General features: G+C 37.2%; 1 protein-coding gene across 1 annotated transcript; it reads right to left on the minus strand.

The window, feature by feature from the left end:
* Window positions 1-1,265: 1,265 nt before the first annotated feature.
* LOC111191956 (ribonuclease Y) lies at window positions 1,266-3,269 on the minus strand. The gene is made up of 3 exons (XM_049481470.1): window positions 3,041-3,269; window positions 2,269-2,488; window positions 1,266-2,148 (listed from the first exon to the last, which is right to left on the minus strand). The coding sequence occupies exons 2-3, from the start codon at window positions 2,478-2,480 to the stop codon at window positions 1,581-1,583; spliced, it is 780 nt and encodes a 259-aa protein (XP_049337427.1). The 5' UTR covers window positions 2,481-2,488; window positions 3,041-3,269; the 3' UTR covers window positions 1,266-1,580.
* Window positions 3,270-18,976: the final 15,707 nt, after the last annotated feature.

The raw sequence follows: 18,976 nt of genomic DNA on the forward strand, positions 1-18,976 counted from the left end.
AGCTTACCAGTTAGCTAGAAGCTTGATGTTGTGGATAGCCAGAATTTAGTACTATACTTAGTTTAAATAAATTTATTATCCCTGGTCTCTGCCCTAAAATTGTATGTTTTCTACAGCTTTTATTATATATTTCCTGTTTGGCTGCCATACATATCTTACTTTTGCAATTAGGTAGTTTTAGAGTAGTATTTTTATATATAAGTAGTTTATACATATATATATATACATATATTTATGTGTATGTAATAATAACTTTGTATGTTTCTTTTGAAGCATTACTAATATAGTAATTCATGATTTATAGATATGAGTACATGATTAATTCATGTTTACTTAATTAGAAATTTAGGAAACACGTATAAATGTTTTAAAGCTGAACGTTTATAAAATGTTACCCAGGAGTGTTTTTTTTTTTGTCATAATTAGCAATTATTTGAACATGCAGTCATTCTTTAAAATAGAGACATGCTTTAATATAAAAGTCAAAACATCTTCAGCATAGAAACCTTCTTTCATCATTTTGTCTAGAACACTGACCCAATTGCAAAAGTAAGATATGAAATAAAAAATATATGTATATATATAAAGAAATACTTAGATCACTTAGACCACTCTACTCTAAACTATAAACTTTACCATGAAATATAATTATTAAAATCCATCAGAGATGTATTTTTTTTTCATTGTTGTGTGACTCTAAACCCCATCTATGCTGTAAAAATATTTTGTTCATAATAAATCCATAATATTTAAGTTAAAATACACATTTTACTTCTTCCTTCCTGTAACCGTAAAACATTACTCCATCTGAAACATCTGGAACATCTACAACAGGAAGGTGTACTACAATCAGCTGGTTCTTCTGAAGACCATGATTAAATTAATTCCTTAAAACATAAAAAGTAACAGGAGTGAGTTCCATTAACATTAGTGGGAAACACTTTAGAATAACGTTGGTCATTATAACATTTATACATTTTTAATTCATATTTAATTTATGAAGAATACATTATGTACTCATAAATATATGCCATTTTTTATATTTTTAGCGATGCTTTACAAGCCACATAAAAGTTAATATTTCGTTATTAACAAATGATTAACAAAATAATGAATAGATCAGGAATTCAGATGTTACACATCAGTTACGTACTTTATACATAATAACAAGCTTGTTGCTATCTTACACCCCGTATAATTGTTTAAAAAAACAAGTTTTAACTCTATATACAAAAAAAAAAAAAAAACAATAGAGCGGCTTTATTCAGTTTCAATAAAAACTGATTTATTGAAATCTTAAAAGAGGGATCAGAAGAAATTGGAAATCAGAAAAGATGAATAAATGGAACTATTTTTCTTCTCCTCATCTTGAGGCGAGTCTTTTGCCAGCTGTTGTCAAGGGTTAGTGCTTCCATTTTCTGCACCATCTCCTCCATCTCTCTCTCCTCCTTCTCTTTCTGCTCTTTCTTCTTCTTTTCCTCCATGACCTTGGCTTCTCTCTCGTTTCTCATCTTTTCCAACTCCTTCTTTTTCTTCCTCTCTTCCCTCCTCTTTTCCATCTCCTTCTTCTCCTTCTCTCTTTATTTCATCACCATCTCCATCTTTTCCTTCCATTCATCACTTGCTTCAGTCCAGGCTTGCAGGATTCTGTCTCTTTTTTCAGTCTCAGACTTCTGAATCAGATCCACTGCTTTCTGGACCACTCTCATTTCTAGGAGATCCTTCTTCACCTCTACCGTCTGCTCTTCGTCTTTCTGCTTCATCGCTTTCAGCTTCTCTCCTTCTTCCATCAGCTGTTCAATTTCCAGCTTCATCTTCTTTTCTTTCTCCTTCCATTCATCACTTGCTTTAGTCCAGGCCAGCAGGATCCTATCAATTCTTTCAGTCTCTGACTTCTGAATGAGATCCACTGCTTTCTGCACTACTGTCATTTTTAGGAGATCCTTCACATCTCCCGTCTGCTCTTTGTCTTTCTTCTTCAGCTGTTCCATTTCCAGCTTCATCTTCTTTTTCTCCTCCTCCCATTCCTTACTTGCCACAGTCCAGGCCTGCAGGATTCGATCTCTTTTTTCCTTCTCTGACTTCTGAAGGCGTTCCATGGCTTGTTGCACCTGTTTCATTTCTAGGAGATCCTTCACATCTCCCACACTGTAAAAAAAAAAAAAATTCATTGGCTCAACTTAACTCAGTCAAGTCGTCATTTTGCTTTGGCCGGTAAGTTTAATCAACTTGATAATATTAGTTCTACTGACTAAAACACAGAATTACTTTTTAGAGTGCATCTGCTCTTCCTCTTTCTTCTTTCTCAGGGTGAGCCTCTCTCCTTCCTTCTTCAGCTCTTCGATTTCCAGCTTCATCTTCTTTTTCTCCGCGTCCCATTCAGCCTTCTCGATTGTCCACTGTTTGAGCACTCTGGACGTTGTGTCTCTCTGCTCCATGATCAGCTTCTCCAGGTCTCTGGTGTACTGGTCTTTCGCCATGACTCCTTCTGCTCCGGGGTGGAACGTAACGAATTACATTTATTCACCTTACTGTAATTGATTAGACTTTACGAGTAATTTGTAGTTTTTAAAATAGGTCATTTTACCTTTACTCAAGTAGACTTTGACACAAGTAATTTACTTCGATACATTGGAAAACTCCCCGTTACTGAGTAAAAAATTAAATGCTGGGAAAAAAACTGTCGCGGATGCGCCGGAGCACTGATGCTTGCGCATGGAATAACGAGGCAAAAACTTCCTCATGCAATACAAAATATGCCTTTACACTTACACTTGTTCTTGAAAATGTTTTATGTAGTGGTCTGAACAAATATTGCCTGAAATGTCCAAATTATTGTGGAATAATAGTTTATTTAAAATTATTTAATTTATGATTTGTTGAACTTTTTTTTACATCAAATAATCAAAAGTAACAATATAAATTTTACTCAAAGTACATTTTAAATTGAGTACTTTTTTACTTTTACTTTTACTTTAGTAGAATTTTAGCAAAGTAAAGGTAATTTTACTTAATTACAATTTTTCAGTATTTTTTCCACCTCTGGTTCTGCTGTTCTGCAGTGAATTAGTCACAGGAGTGTGGAGGAATAAACCTCTCTGAGGAATAAACCGCTCTGTCTCTCGGTCTCTCTCTCCTTGTGTCTCTCTCTGTCTCTCTCTCTGTCTCTCTCTCTGTCTCTCTGAATAACTCTCTCTCTCTGGCTGTATGGGAACTTCTCTCTCTGTGTGCAGTTCAGTCGCAGATGCAAGCAGAACTGATCACTAAAATCCTCAACTCTGGATCTGATTCACCTCAAAGTTCCAAATTTTGTGACGTCATCACGCTGCTGCAGCCATGCTGTACTGAAGCCGCTGCCATGGCAACCGGCCACTGACACTGACTAGTTTTGTGTATAAAGTACATATAATATAGATAACAGTGCCAGTGATGATGTACATATTGTGTATGTGCCATTCCACCAAATGTGTGCAATTCATGCCCCATGCAATTACATATATAAACACAATCAAACAATTTTAAAATGTTAAAGTTGTATTATTAAGCATAGTGCAAAAGATATACACACCATATATACCATATATATATATATATATATATATACACCATATATATATATATATATATATATATATATATATATATATATCTTGCTTTTGCAATGAGGTAGATTTAGAGAAGTTTTAGATATAATTAGTTTTAGACATATTTTTATATATAAGTAGTTTTAGATATATATATATATATATATATATATATATATATATATATATATATATATATATATATATAAGCTGACCGGTGCAAAAGTATGGGCACACTTATCATTTTATTGATTTGAATACTCCTAACTACTTTTTACTGACTTACTGAAGCACAAAATTGGTTTGGTAACCTCATTGAGCTTTGAACTTCATAGCCAGGTGTATCCAATCATGAGAAAAGGTATTTAAGGTGGCCATTGCAAGTTGTTCTCCTATTTGAATCTCCTCTGAAGAGTGGCATCATGGGCTCATCAAAGCAACTCTCAAATGATCTAAAAACAAAGATTGTTCAACATAGTTGTTCAGGGGAAGGATACAAAAAGTTGTCTCAGAGATTTAACCTGTCAGTTTCCACTGTGAGGAACATAGTAAGGAAATGGAAGACCACAGGGACAGTTCTTGTTAAGAGTGCCAGAAGTGGCAGGCCAAGAAAAATATCAGAAAGGCAGAGAAGAAGAATGGTGAGAACAGTCAAGGACAATCCACAGACCACCTCCAAGGAGCTGCAGCATCATCTTGTTGCAGATGGTGTCACTGTGCATCAGTCAACAATACAGCGCACTTTGTACAGGGAGAAGCTGTATGGGAGAGTGATGCGAAAGAAGACATTTCTGCAAGCACGCCACAAACAGAGTCGCCTGAGGTATACAAAAGCGTGCTTGCAGAAATGGCTTCTTTCGCACCACTCTCCCATACAGCTTCCCCGGATCTTTACATATGCCCCTGTTTCAGAAATGACTGTTTCACTGGTGTTTTGTAGTTCAGCTGGACCCTGCTGACAAGACCCTCCTGCTCACTCTGCTGCTTGTTTGGATTGACCACCTCAGATGAGACGACAACAGATGTTTCCAGGCTGTGTTGATGCTTGAAGTAAACAGCTGGAACTACAACCAATCTGAACACTGACCTACATTAACTACTGACGCATGATGAAAATTATGCATTCAGAACTAATCAGCAGCACTACAAGAGCATCCAAAGCTGAGAATGACCCCTTTTCTGTCTTCATAAAGCTTCCCAAAAACATTCATTACACTGTATTTCAGCAGCTTGTCTTCATTAAGCTGAGAAATGGGTGGTTTAATTGCCCTGTTTTGGTTTCACTAGGTTACACACATAGCAAAACAATGGCCTAACGTGAAATGTCATTGAGGGAAATGAAAACATGTATTATGCGTAATGCTGAGGTCAGTTGATTGCGACTTCGCGTTGCCGTTTCGCTGAAGAGGCCCCTAGAATTATGGGGAATGATGGATACGTCTTGATGAATGATTCTGAAAAGCACAAACAGCACATGAGCGTTTCTGAAGACGCTCACTTGGGAAAGCAAGCTCTGTTGGGGGACACAACAGGGATCTAATCAGTACGTTCTAGAGAAATAAAGCAAACAAACATTCACATCTGAAGTCCCTTCGGGTCTGCTCAGTCTTCATAAGCCTGTTCAATTGAAATCACCAGTGTACAAATCAAATCGGTCACAGATGTCAAAGAACACAGCACAATCCTCAGGACATAGTCCAGAACTTCATAAGGGAAAAGGAAATGAGAACCTGACTTCGAACGCATTAAATATTTGAGAACAAAAATGGAAGGTTTAGAAAGCTAGACTGACAGAGAGTTTTAGAAAGTTGTACAGTAAACTCCTGATATATGCAATATATACACATAATACTGCTTTATCAAAAGTCTTGGCATAGCCGTATGTTAATTTATCATGTGCTCAAATGTTACCTCAGGCTAGAATTGTCCATAGTAACAGACAAGCAACTATTGCAGAAATCACATCCACATTTAGTGCAAAAAATTCTATGTGCATAACCCTCATAATGTGCATATTTACATAAAAAAACTCATAATATATGATGGTACTAGTCCCAAGTAACATGTAAGTGTAGTTTTAGGACATTGGATGCCAGTGTGTAGTTTTAAACGTTTCAATATTTAGTTATTTCCCAGTTTTAGAATGTCACATGATATAAGAAAACAAGATTGTTAAAATGGTCCTTCACAGCAGTGCCTGGATGAACCACTGTTGATATATTAAATATTCAATGGATGACACTTTAAAGAATATTGGGCATTATTGATACTCTCTTTTTTAAAAACTCACTAATGCAGTTGTCTACAAAGCCCCTAAAGGGACATGGCGAATTTTTTATACATAAAAAAGTGGTGAGTAAAACATATTAAGTGGTAAGCACCAGCTACTAAGGATTACGCACCACATATTAAGTGGTGAGTACCAGATGATATATATTTACTGGTCTGTACATAATTTCACAGACTCCTACATTGTGCTGTGCACATTCTCTGCAATCCTCCATCTTTTCACCTACCTAGCTAGCTAACAACTTTATTTCACTGTGGAACATCTACTCAGCAAGGCAGGTTATTGAAAGTCGTTGAAGTTCTCTGTCTAAACTGTTTAAACTATAGCTTGCTAGCTACCATTATCAGGTGCTCACCACTTAGTAGCTGGTGCTCACCACTTAGTATGTGGTGCTCACCACTTAGTAATTGGTGCTCACCACTTAATATGTCATGCTCACCACTTAATATGTGGTTATTACTTTTTTAAGTAAATAAAATACACCATGTCCCTTCGGGACATGTTAAGTTGAGATTAATCATTGAGAACATCATAAATATCATGTATCCTATCATACAGCCTACACAAGGCACATCATAAGGTTCATTGCTGTCTTACACCCTGGCAACAGTCTACGTTCACACCTCGTGCCTGCTTCTTTTAAATAGCAACTGTGATTGTGAATATATCTAAGCCGATGGGCATTTGGAAATGAGGTGTGTTCAGGTACATTTTTGGCATATTGCTATCTTGGCAATAGAAAACACAGGTGCTCCACTGACCAACAACAACCTATACAGTTGTCAAACGTCTATCTTGCTGTCTTGGCAGTGAATTGGCACATCCCCAACACCCGCTTGTTACGCACACATGGACACACAGCAGTGCACAGACCTATAGCACATACCTGTTGGAAAACTTTTACATCAACAATAAATAGAATATATAATAAAATAGCATTTTATTGTGTGAACGAGCAGGTCGGTTTCTTCTGCTTAAGAAGCGCTGGACACATCCAGGTAGCTGCACCCCTGAAATAGTGGTGTGCCAAAGTCAGAGCCTGATTGGTTTATTTCATGTTACACCCAAAACACACCATTGATTAATTAAGATAATTAATACATGGCTTTTGTGCATGTTACGTATTGCTAAGTGTAATTTTCCTGTCGTTATGATAGCAAAGACACACTGACACGTCCTAAATATATCTGCGCTGTGCATGGTTGATGGCTCACCTATAAATTGCTGTAATAGGGCCCTTTATGTTAGATTTCTGTTACTTTTTTTTTTTTTTTAGAAAAAACAGCAAAGCAAAATTGCAACAATTGCAATAAACAAAAGTTAGGGGAGATGAATAAAAATCAATTTTAAATCTGTCCCTGATAGTTCTCTCATTTGATGGTAATTGTAGAAAACACAATCCGCCAACTGGGCAGAACTCAGCTTAATTGTCTGTAAACTGACATTCAACCTATCCCACCTTAAGAGCCTTTAACAATGTTAAGTAGATATGCCTGGATTTGTAATATAGAGGAGTTTTTTAAGCATACAGTAATGAGTAAGACATACTATTATACTAATATGCTTCAGAGCATCTCACAGCACATTTCCCTGACACTTTACACCTACAGGTAACATGAGCCCCACTCTACACATCCATCAGGAATATCAGCAGACACCAGCTTTACTCACTGTCTCACTGTTTTACTGTGATCTGTTCCTCTAAACTCCTTCAGACCACTTATGTGTTAATGATTGTGGTACTGATGTTGGATTTGTCCAACCATTGTGCAGAAATTTCACTCAACTAAACTAGAAAACAGGACTTGCAGCACTGTTTGGTCCCTTTGGAATGTTGTTTTTTTTTTTTCCAAAGGAATGACGTGAACGCAATCATTCACATCTGCTGTAAGGGAGGTGAAGTTCCTGTGAAGGGCTTATGGGAAATGTGTGTGTAATCCAAGTAAAGTCACATTCATAGATACTGGAAGACCCCTTTGCATGAACAGTGGTCCAACAGAGGGTTTATCACACACATGTGACTTACCAGCAGACCCTTCCTACTTCTCTCTCTCTCTCTCTCTCTCTCTCTCTCTCTCTCTCTCTCTCTCATGTTTCTACCCTCAGAGAGACATGCACAGCTGCAGGGAAGTTACTGACACCTCAGCCATGCTGGAGATCATCAGTATCACCTCAGACCTGAATGCCTGGCTAATTACTCCACTAGCCTCAGAGCTGAGTAATATCTCAACACATGGCTCCTGAAGATACTGAAGACACACACACACACACACACACACTACAAAGGTCAATCAATGTAAGCCGAAGAGAGATTTTTTAGCCATTTGACCTGAGGTCTTTCAAACAGTGTCTCTTATCATGGGGGCTATACAAAATACAAAATAACAAGGCAAGGCAAGTTTATTTACAGGGGTTGGACAATGAAACTGAAACACCTGGTTTTAGACAACAATAATTTATTGTCCCGACGGATTAGCACCCAAACATCCCTTTCAGACAGCTTCCTCTTACAGCGTCCACAGTTAATCCTGTTGGATGTGGTTCATCCTTCTTGGTGGTATGCTGACATTACCCTGGATACCGTGGGTCTTGATACATCACAAAGACTTGCTGTCTTGCTCACAGATTCACCAGCAAGACGTGCACCAACAATAAAGCATGGATAAAACATGATTCCAATATAATTAAAACAAAGAGAAGTCAAATAGACAACAGAAACAACAGAAAAAATGTGAGTTGCAGTGATGCCAAATAAAGCAGAACACCTTCTGCTTTAGAATGATGAAGATGAAGAGATTTAGTGCATGTCTTTTTGCGCATGTTAAGCAGTGCAAGGCACTAATAAATCGATGAAATAGGGCCCTTAATGTTAGATTTACATTACTTTTTTCAAGAATTTTGTAAATGAGATTTGCAAATCTAAAAAAAAATAGAGATTTGTATATTTTCATGCATGCAGTTTTGACCATGCAACTTTAAATCTGATAGTTCTCTCTTTTGGGGACGATTGTACAAACCACAATCAGCCATCTAAACAGGGTATCTTGATGTATCCTACCCTAAGGTAGGAGAATGGGGCAGAACTCAGCTTAATGCCTGTAAACTGACTTTCAAGCTATCCCACAATAAGAGCCTTTAACAATGTTAAGAAGATATGTCTAAATAATTCCAAATAAAGCAAAACACCTTCTGCTATATTTACCATCCCAGTGGAAGATCAAGGCCTTATTTCCTGAGCTGGCAGAAGTACCACTGCTACTCTGCTACTTTTCTGTATTGATTTCACCATTCACATAGTATTGAATCATCAGATTAGTGATGGTGCCATTAATAGCAGAGAGTAGCTCACTTTTTTTGAACCCTGTTCAAAAATAAGTGGGTTCGGTAATTGGCCATATAAATTGGGGAGAAAATGAAAAAATAAAAATAAAAATAAATAAATAAATAAAATAGTCTTTTAGCAAAACCTGGAAATACTGTTCAAATCTCCAAGAGACAAGAGCAATGACACATTTTGTTCTAGGTATCTGCAAAAAAATGGTAACACCCTACAATAAAGGCACATTAATTTGCAGTACCTACAATAGCATGTCCCAAAATTATTAATTGACACTAGTTAAGACATTAATAATTAATCTTTTTTTTTTTTTTACAAATGTCTCATTATTATTTACAATATTCTTAAGCATTAAAATGTAGTAATGCTTAATAATGTCTAATAAATAATAGTGTCAATAACAATTAGATGAGGCATTAACAATGTTTAATTGATATTAATTGTTGCACCCTTATTGTGAAGTGTTACCAAATAATAATAGTAACATTGAGTTCAACATTGAGACGATGGAAAAAGAGAAATAAAATGCAGGAAAAAAAAAAAAAATAAAAATAAACTATGTGATTTAGTCATGATGTTTGATTGCATAAGTGTGTCCACTAGGTGCTGCCTGAAGAGGTCTGTCTTTATTCTATTGCTGAAGAACCTGAGTTATTTTAGTTTGTTACAGCGAGTCAGTGAGCTGAACACTTTGAATTCTGAAATGTAAAAAACGTGTACGTGATTTTTGCTTCCACAAAAGGCCAGTGACGTGGTCAGGAGTCAGGAGAACTTCACGAGGTTATGGGTTAGATGGGTTAGATAGACAAGCACTACTCTGCATTCTGAATGACCTGTATTGAAGAACTGGCATGTGAGTACTGAGAGGTTCAGCAACCTAAAAGGTCAGTTATGTTTTTAATATGTACTTTCCACTGAATTTCCCAATTTCTTGTGACTCTGATCTCACTGATCTCAGTGGACCAGCAGTTCCACCAAAGGCCAAGCAGACTTCTACCCAGAAGTCACATGTTTCAGGAGAGCTCTCGGTGGAACAGGAAAAGGGGTATGGGTGCAGTTACAGAGATGTGTGTAGAGGCTTTGATCTCCAGTGGAGTAATGTTATACACTCGGCCTGGCCCAAGGCCTAAATATCTGAAGATATGAACATACTGGCACATTATCACATTACCCCGTTCCTCTGACACGCTAATAGCTTCACGGTGAAGCACTTTGATGCTGGGGATGATCTGAGCTAAAGGAGTAGAGCAGGAAGCTGCCTGTAGGTAATGGAAATCAGTGAGAGAGTACAGAGACGTCATATGAATCTGCACCTGTCAACTGCTCTCTGAAGGGTGATAATGCCACAGAAAGAGAGAGAGAGAGAGAGAGAGAGAGAGCAAGAGAGAGAGAGAGAGAGTGGACTAACTATTTCCCATGCTAAGCCCAAACAGACATGAGCCATCGATCATAGCAGAGCCAGCAAGTCTAGCAGACAGACAGGGAACCTGAGAATATTTAAAGTGAGGCACTTAGGCCGTCCAGATCACATTAATCTGCACGCTAACGTGGTAAAAGCCTGTCTGTAAATTTGCTCAGGTCATTGTTTATGTACAGTATGTGGTTCATCTCTGGGTATAGGCACACTGTGAACATTCTGGGTAATGTGGGGGATGCCCTGAGTAAAACAGAGCTGTAATGTTTCCCTTCCTTTCTTTGATTTCTTAAGAAGAGGCCTCCAATGATAGGAAATATGATCCACCTGCTATAATGTTCAGCATCCAGTATCTACTAAATAAAGAACTTCAGGATTTCCAGCAAAACGTTACTGCTTTAATGTACAGCCTCAATGTAATGTGTGTAATTACGTTCCAAGCCAATTAATCTAAACTCTGAAATGTTCTTTTGATTTAGGTTTGGGCTGTAACCACTTTTATAATAGCATCAAATCTCTAGTAGCTTTCCATAGACTGGTCCTAAATTTACAGATGAATGTTATTAATGGGGAGACCAACCACTGACTGCAGTGTCAATGGAATTTCTGGTAACACTAATCATGGTCTCTGTTTACAGATAAAATCCCTTCCTTCATCAAAAAAGAGCCAATCCTCTTGCTGGTTGTGCTGAGAGTGGAGAAGGATCAGATTGCTAGTGGAGATGTGGAGATCTGTGCAAGTGCAATAGCCATAACAAGCCATAAAATCAAGGTTTTGTACATTATGGAGTCATATTCTGCAAACTGTTCATGAGGTTTTATTAGATTTTAGGTTTATGTTTAAGTAAAAACAGTAGCATCCTTCTCATACTGTTCCCATAAATCCAGTTCATAGTGAGTTTTTGCCTTTTAGTAAAGCTAGGTGGTCAGAATAGCAGAGAAAAATATGATATATGTGCAAAATATTTTTGTAACAACCAAATTTTATGCATAAAAATATTTGTACATAGCAAGAACATCAAAATAATATTAATAACTGATTTCAGAAGACATTCCAACAGATGCAGTTTTAATAAAAAAAAATTGCTTTAAGGCAAGTGCAATTTAATAAATTGACAACAGCAGCAACAAAAATGTGCTTGAGCAACAGCTGTGCCTTTTAAAATGAATTCACACATCTAATAGCGTATTTGCACTTAAACAGCTGGCTATTTCTCTTAATACATGTGTTAACATTAACACCACGCCCAGTTTAATATGGGTAATCTCTCCAAATGTTGTAAGGCTGATAAATGGTGAAATAAAACACTGCTAGCAGTGGTAGAGACCAGATTTGCTACACTGCTTATTAAATAGAACATAGAACTGATTCTATACAAATTGTATAGTTTAGTGCTTAAAGCATTGCTGATTTATTTTTCATTTATTTACAGAATATTTCTACTTCCAGTCTTTTGTACTGTACATTTGGCAAGTTGATTTGAAATGTGCTCTATGAACGAAACACACTTAAAAAATACTTTAAAAATTCTGCAATAAATTTTTATGTGTTTTGTGTTAAGCTTATACAGTATATTACAACTTCTAGCTCTTTAAAAAGAGCAGGTGACCTCTAGCGCACCTTTAGTCTCTAGTAAAGAAATGTTATGGAGAACCCTGGGGTTCATCTACAGCTATGGGTCCTTCAAATTATTTTCTGAGGCCTAATCAAGAAAAACTTCAGTACTGGGGCTCATTTAGAGTGGAAACAGTTCAAAAGGTTCATCTCAGTCCACCCACTCACTGGGGAGCAATGCTATGTTTGTTGATTCATTCACTGCAGAAAAAATAAGAAGTAGGAGAAGAAAATGCCGGACATGAAGGAACCTCCATGCTGGCGAACTAGATTCCCAGAATCCAAACTGTCTGGGGGGGTCAGTGTGACTTTGGTACGTGTTTTCATGGCCTAGTTATCTGGACATTGCTTCAACTTGCTGTGAGCTGCGAGAGTTTGGTGTGACTCAGTTGTGCGTTTGCATACCAGCATCCCTCCAGGGGAACGTTCCAATTGGAGAAGTGTGATTTCCTCATTACAGAGAGGAGAAGTGATAGCTGAGTAACTCTGATTTGAGCCATGTGGGAAGACCACTTGAGCTAGAATAAAAATGAAGATGTAGAAAACAATCTGATCAGCACCACCACATTCTCTGAATCAGTGGAGGGCAATGGAGGACACATATGGAACAAAACTGTAAACAAGTGGGTTTCTAATTCTAGTTCCTAAAAACTTGCAGGAAATCATATGAACCAAGTTAAAAAGTTATGGCCAGAGGAAAAAATATTCATCTGTTGCTGTATTCTTAGGACCGTGCAAATATAAAACATACAGGCGACAACTGTTGCAACTTATTAGACCTATCATTGTCAAAATACAAAAAAAATAAAAATACACTTTAATAATGGCTAATCTTTGTTCCATCTCTTATTGACAAGCACTATAGTTAATCATTATATAAAAGCAGTATAGTTGTTTTCATTATTTTAAACATTTGTGACAACTAGAGAAGTCAATCTTCCACCGTTCTATAGATCACTGCTCATATTTGCATACACAAGCATTACCCAGTGGAAGATGATGTCCAGGCAATTGATAGGGTAAAGACATATCTAAACATAGTTAAACATGTTTAATCAAGCAGGCAACCTCCTCACAGTGCAGTGCTGAAAGCCTGCACTGGACAGTAGAGACAGTTACTTCAACAAAAGCAGGAAATTGTATTTTTTTCAACCAATAACTTCAGAAAAAAAAAAAATATATTCTATAAATAAAAAATCAAGGTGTCCCGATACCTTTGTCATCATATTGTATGTTAGTTTCTTGATTTAGGATCTAGAGAAAAATAGAAGAGCAAACATGTTTCATCTAACATTTCTCGACCAATCAAACATAAGGTTGGGGTAACTGGGTCAGTTTGAATTCAAAGTCTCAGTCTTGGTCAGTCAAAGTCTTTGAATTGATTGCATATGAGTTGTCCTTTTTAATCAGGTTTCAGTGAAATACACATACACACACACACACACACACACACACGGTATTGCAAAGTGTGTTAAAAACAACTATTAAAGTAGTTCATTTAAAGTACAATGTATCATGTAATTTTTTATTAAATCAAAGTAGTAAATTAAATTACCACTACTAACTTAAAAAAATTAAGTAAATTTGTAACATGCTACAATTGTACAGTACATTAAAAGTACAGTATATTAAAATATAAATTTAATACCCAATGAAGTATACTAGAAGTGTGCTACCTACAAAAGACAGGAACAAGAAGCATACTTCTACTCTAATGTAAATAGATCACATATATTTGACATCAATTCCTGGAACATTTCTAATATACCTGGTGTATAATAGTGATACATTTGTAATTATCATTAAATGTATTATAATTTTACTGTAAGCATGTTCAAAATATGGGGTTACATACATAAAGTAGTATGTTTAAATGTCACTTAAGTATATTTAAAATAGTTCCATTTTAGTACAGGTAAGTACAACTAGCACAGTTTAAATAAGACCTTTATACTATTTTAAGTACAAAAAAAAGTTGTTCCATTTTAGCACTTCTTAAATATACTGATTAATAATGTGGATACAAGAACACTTTAGTGCACTATAGCATAATAATATTTAGCATACTTTAATCTACTTTTTTCACAAGGGTAATATATGTGTATCAATAGTTTTTAATGTTTTCACTTGAACTTTGTTTCCCGGTTAGAGTGATGCATAGCAAAAACTAAGGCTGTATTTATTTATTTATTTTTTTTAATTTTGAGACATTATCTAAGCCTCTTCCCAAAAACACTGAGCTGTGTTTTATACAGAAGGTGGAGGATGTGAGTCTTGAAAGTCGGCTGAGTAATAGCAGACATCTGAAAACCTGCACATGCACTTCTCAATCTTAGGGCTTGTTTTTGGGGGGAATGGGGATTTCCAGCACAGAGAAAACTAAATACCTTAGAGTCTTGGACACCTCGTACTTCCCCTCAGCGTGGTCAACCTGTTCAGAAAGTCACAGATTTAGAAATCACACTTCCACATCAAACCACCCACTCGTTTCTCTTCTTCCATCCCAGACTGCTTTGACTAACTAAAGCTGGCACAGTCACACAGACAGGAATTTCCATCCTCAGTTCATTAGAAACTGGAGTAGCTATCTTTTGGAAAGACTGTACAGACCTTAGCATCTACCCATTCCTGCAAATGTGCTCACCTCAAACCCGAAACACATGTTCAGTCCGGAACTGCTGCGTTTATCCAAAATAAAGGCCTGTGCACCCCACTGGCAAACAGCGCTGCCCCCAGGGTACAAGTACACTCAGGATTTAAGCATAAGCGTCTAAAATAAGCTTTAGAGAGTGAGCGCAGAGAGAGGACACCATTTAAAGCAAAGTATACCAAAGCTATTAAAGCCATGCCTTTGCCTGACTTTTCTCTCACACAGGGAGACATGGCTTCAGAAGGACATGTGTTACCCATTACATTACCCAATTTACATCTCAGATTTTTATGTGATAAGATACAGGATAACTCGGGGAGGACTGACAGTTTTATGAGTTCTAAGGTTGTGCCACATGTAACAATGTGCAATAAGACAAAACAGACATAAGTGTTCAACGATTACCCAACAGCTATGACGGGCAATGCTTTAAAGTATTCAATAAAACATTCTGTCCTAATAATCGGACATGTGCATAGTATTATTTTACTTTTTTTTTTATTATTTATAATGCATGGCAATGCATTGCAACATAGAAAAGGTTCACATACAACATTCCAAACCTGAGCTATTTTAGAAAACAGATCAAGTTAAAGGTTAAACTGTGCTTTTAAATATTTTAATATTTGAAAATAGTAAAGCTTTTTAGAAAAGTTACATTTTTTAGTGAGATTACTGCCCAAACATTCTGTTAATGTTCCTAAATAGTTCTTTATATAAATAGTTTTAATTAGGTGAATATTCTACACTGTAAACACAGAAGTTGTTTAAACTCAAGTGAATTAAGTCTGTTTTACATAAAAAATTTGATATTTCTAAACAATACATTTTGAACATTTGTGGGCACATATAATCACTCAAACAGAGATCTTTGAGTTAAAGTAGAGTTTAGTAGTTAACAGCTTCTTTTCCATTGGCTTCTGTCACAATCTATTTGCATACTGGGTGTGTCCAACAGTTTCTGACACTCACCATCAGTGTGTAGTGATTCCCCCTGGGCTACCTTACAAATAAATAAATAAAACTTCCCCTTTAGTTGTAATAATTTGATGTTCTAATTTATGCTAACTCAAGTTTTTTTTGGGTAGATGGTGCTCTCTTCCTGCATCACTCTCAGTGTGAAGTTGGTCGGCACAGTTGATGTTAGCTGATGTATCAGAGCTGAGTTGCTGCGCTGAGTGTGCTGGCTGTTCGATAATGTTGCATACACAGCAGTTTGAAAAGAGAAGGCATGTGCTAGTCTTTAACCCCCAAGTGTTGGTGCATTACTAGTGATAGGAGGAGTGCAGATAAGTGGGTTGGATAGTCAGAAGAGCTAAATTGGGGGAGAAAAGCTGGATAAAAATGAAAATACATTACTAAATAAAAAAATTACAGCTACACTACAAAACGGTCTGTCAGGTCTGTCTCAGAATAATCCTTATCAGTTCATCTCATGTTCATAATTTCAAAGAAAGGCTTCTTTTTAAGACTATAGAAGAAGAACAAGAAGAAGAAGCTGGTATCGGCAAGCCCACAAAACTAATCCAGACATCATAGACATGCATGGTGTTGGTGAACCTGGTGGTAATGCTAATGCAATAAGAAAAAAAAAACCTCTGAAGACACCTAAATGGCCTAATCTACAGCATGAGGCATGGTCAGACGTTCCCTCAAAACCAGGTCCTGTACGGAAGAGAGCGGGTTTCCAGTTTACGCTAATGTGTTTGCTGCAATCAAAGGCAGCGCAGTTCCCATAAAACACAGGGAGAGCTCAACTGGAGCTCAGGCTGGGGAAACTTTGCCTAATCACCGTTTCACTCCAGTTGGCATGCTGAATAATCCCAGCCCTGTTTACCGCACAGTGTGTGTACCGTTTAGCGTGTAGGGTTTGGCTGAGAATATATGCAGCTTAAAACGCCACTCACAGCAGAGTACCTGGAAATATACATATTTGTAGCTTGTAAAAACCAAAAATCATAATCATGATTCAGAGCATTCTGGCATCTTACATTCTATCTACAATAAACGGTTTCTGTAGCAACCGCAATCTCTACAAATCTGAAAAAAAAAGCCTCTTTAATGGCTTACCAACACAAACACATGGATTTATGCACAAGCTCACACCCTAAACACCCTCCACTCCAAATGTGCCCTTTCCCCCTTTGTTCTTTTAAGAGAGCCAGCTCATAAACATGTTTCTAATTTCCTCTCTCCTGTACACACTCTTTCCTCTCATCTCCTGCTCGGCTTCAACACCACCGCGCTCTACTTTCTGAATCATCTCAACCAAAATGTTGAAGCAATTAGAATATATGTGGATTAATCTGCAGGCAGAAGCCTGGTGGTGGGGCGGGCTGTTATAAAAGACAGTGGAAGGACAGAGGGACGGAGTAATGGCTGCTCCGCATCTGTCAGGCCAGTGGGTTTTATGGCTCACCCTAATTTGTGCATTACACTGCGGGAGAAAGCCGGTTATTAAGTTTTCCATTGCTTATTGATTCCACACTAGCCTGCTTGTTTAGTGCAGGGTGACTTTTGTAAACAGTAAACAACAAATAGTGTAATGATGGGGCAATTAGCAAGGGAAGGAGTGCAATAAAGTGTATGAGAATAGAGAGACAGATAAAATAAATAAAAAATAAAATAAGGAACAAGCTCAAAAAGACAAATAACAACAATTTACTTTTAGAGAAACTAATTTGTGCTGAACAAAATATACTATTAAAGTGTGCATTACCAATCAAACGTTTGGACACATCTTCTCATTCAATGTTCTGCTTTACATGTAGTTGTTATTACCAACCAGTAAAGTGCTGATTCTGCTACTTCTTTATTGCAATAATGCCTGCCACTTTTACACAGTGGTAAAGGAGCAATCCTTTGTGGTTGAGATCATTTGGAAGAACTTCGGTGCTGATCAGCTGCTGGGGCAGGTTGCTCATCTTCTCTGGAACAGTTGTGCTGAAGTTCAGAATGGACTTTTCTCACATTTCTCACAAATCTGAAGAACCCAGAGGAGCTGTTCTGTTCCTGTACGATATTCCCAACCTCTTAAAGGTACATTCTATAGGAAAAGAGAGCGAGCGTGTGTAATAGTTACAGCAGTCCAATTTCAAAACATCACAGAGAGTAGTCTGCTCTGCCCACCTCTCCCGAGCCACAACGCTTCATCGGGTTGACAAGTTGGGCCAGGCTGAATCTACACAATCTAGTGAAAGACGCGTTCAGTAACTTCTGCTATGGCAAGAAAGTCATATTATAAATCGGCTCATGTGCACTTTATCTGTAGTTAGCTAAACTAGCCTCATGCACAGCTAGCTGCATTAGCCTAAGCCAAGGAGGTTATTCCTGAAAAATCCCACTGCTCCAAAAATACACAACCCAGAGCTGGAGTTACTACTTTACAGGTCCTAGTAATTTACTGCTTAGCTTAGCAAAGCCAGTTTAGACTGGTAGGAGAAACCTGAATATAGCGTTATATTGACTGCTTAACAGCTTAATAGCTAGATTATTGCTAGGGATGGCCATAAGTAACGTTTACCATTAATCGTTTTGGATGTAACAAATCACTCAATATATAAACACATTGAGAGCTAAACTAAGTCACTATAGAGACTATAGTGTTTCTGTTTCTGGCGTATATTATGGAGTAGTTACTTATCACTGCCGAGGTATTAATCAGATGTGACACGGCTGCTCCTCCGTTGTAACTGATTGCAGTTAGAATGTGTAGCATGACTGGGTTATCCAGCACATTCAGATCACTGTAGCTAACCTTGCTACAGGTTAGCTCTCAGATATATTCTGCCTTTTAATCCCAGCTTCACAGAAATCACTGATATGAATGTGAACACTCAATTTTTTAATTAATTTAAACACCAGTCACTTATAAGCATATCTAGTGGTGGTGATAAATTACCTGACTAAATTAGCTCTGGGTAGGTCTTGTAGTCTTTTTGATCTCAAAGTCTTCTCCACCTTTCAAACTCACTGCTAACATTCACTCTTGTTTTATTCTTTATTTGAGATGAGATGCTGAGGCTTTTTAAGCTGTGTAGCAGCTAAGGTTTAATTAAACCAGCCCCGCTCGCTTCTGTCCGGTGC

This window comes from Astyanax mexicanus, chromosome 1 (genome assembly GCF_023375975.1).
Source record: "Astyanax mexicanus isolate ESR-SI-001 chromosome 1, AstMex3_surface, whole genome shotgun sequence".
NCBI lineage: Eukaryota > Metazoa > Chordata > Actinopteri > Characiformes > Acestrorhamphidae > Astyanax > Astyanax mexicanus.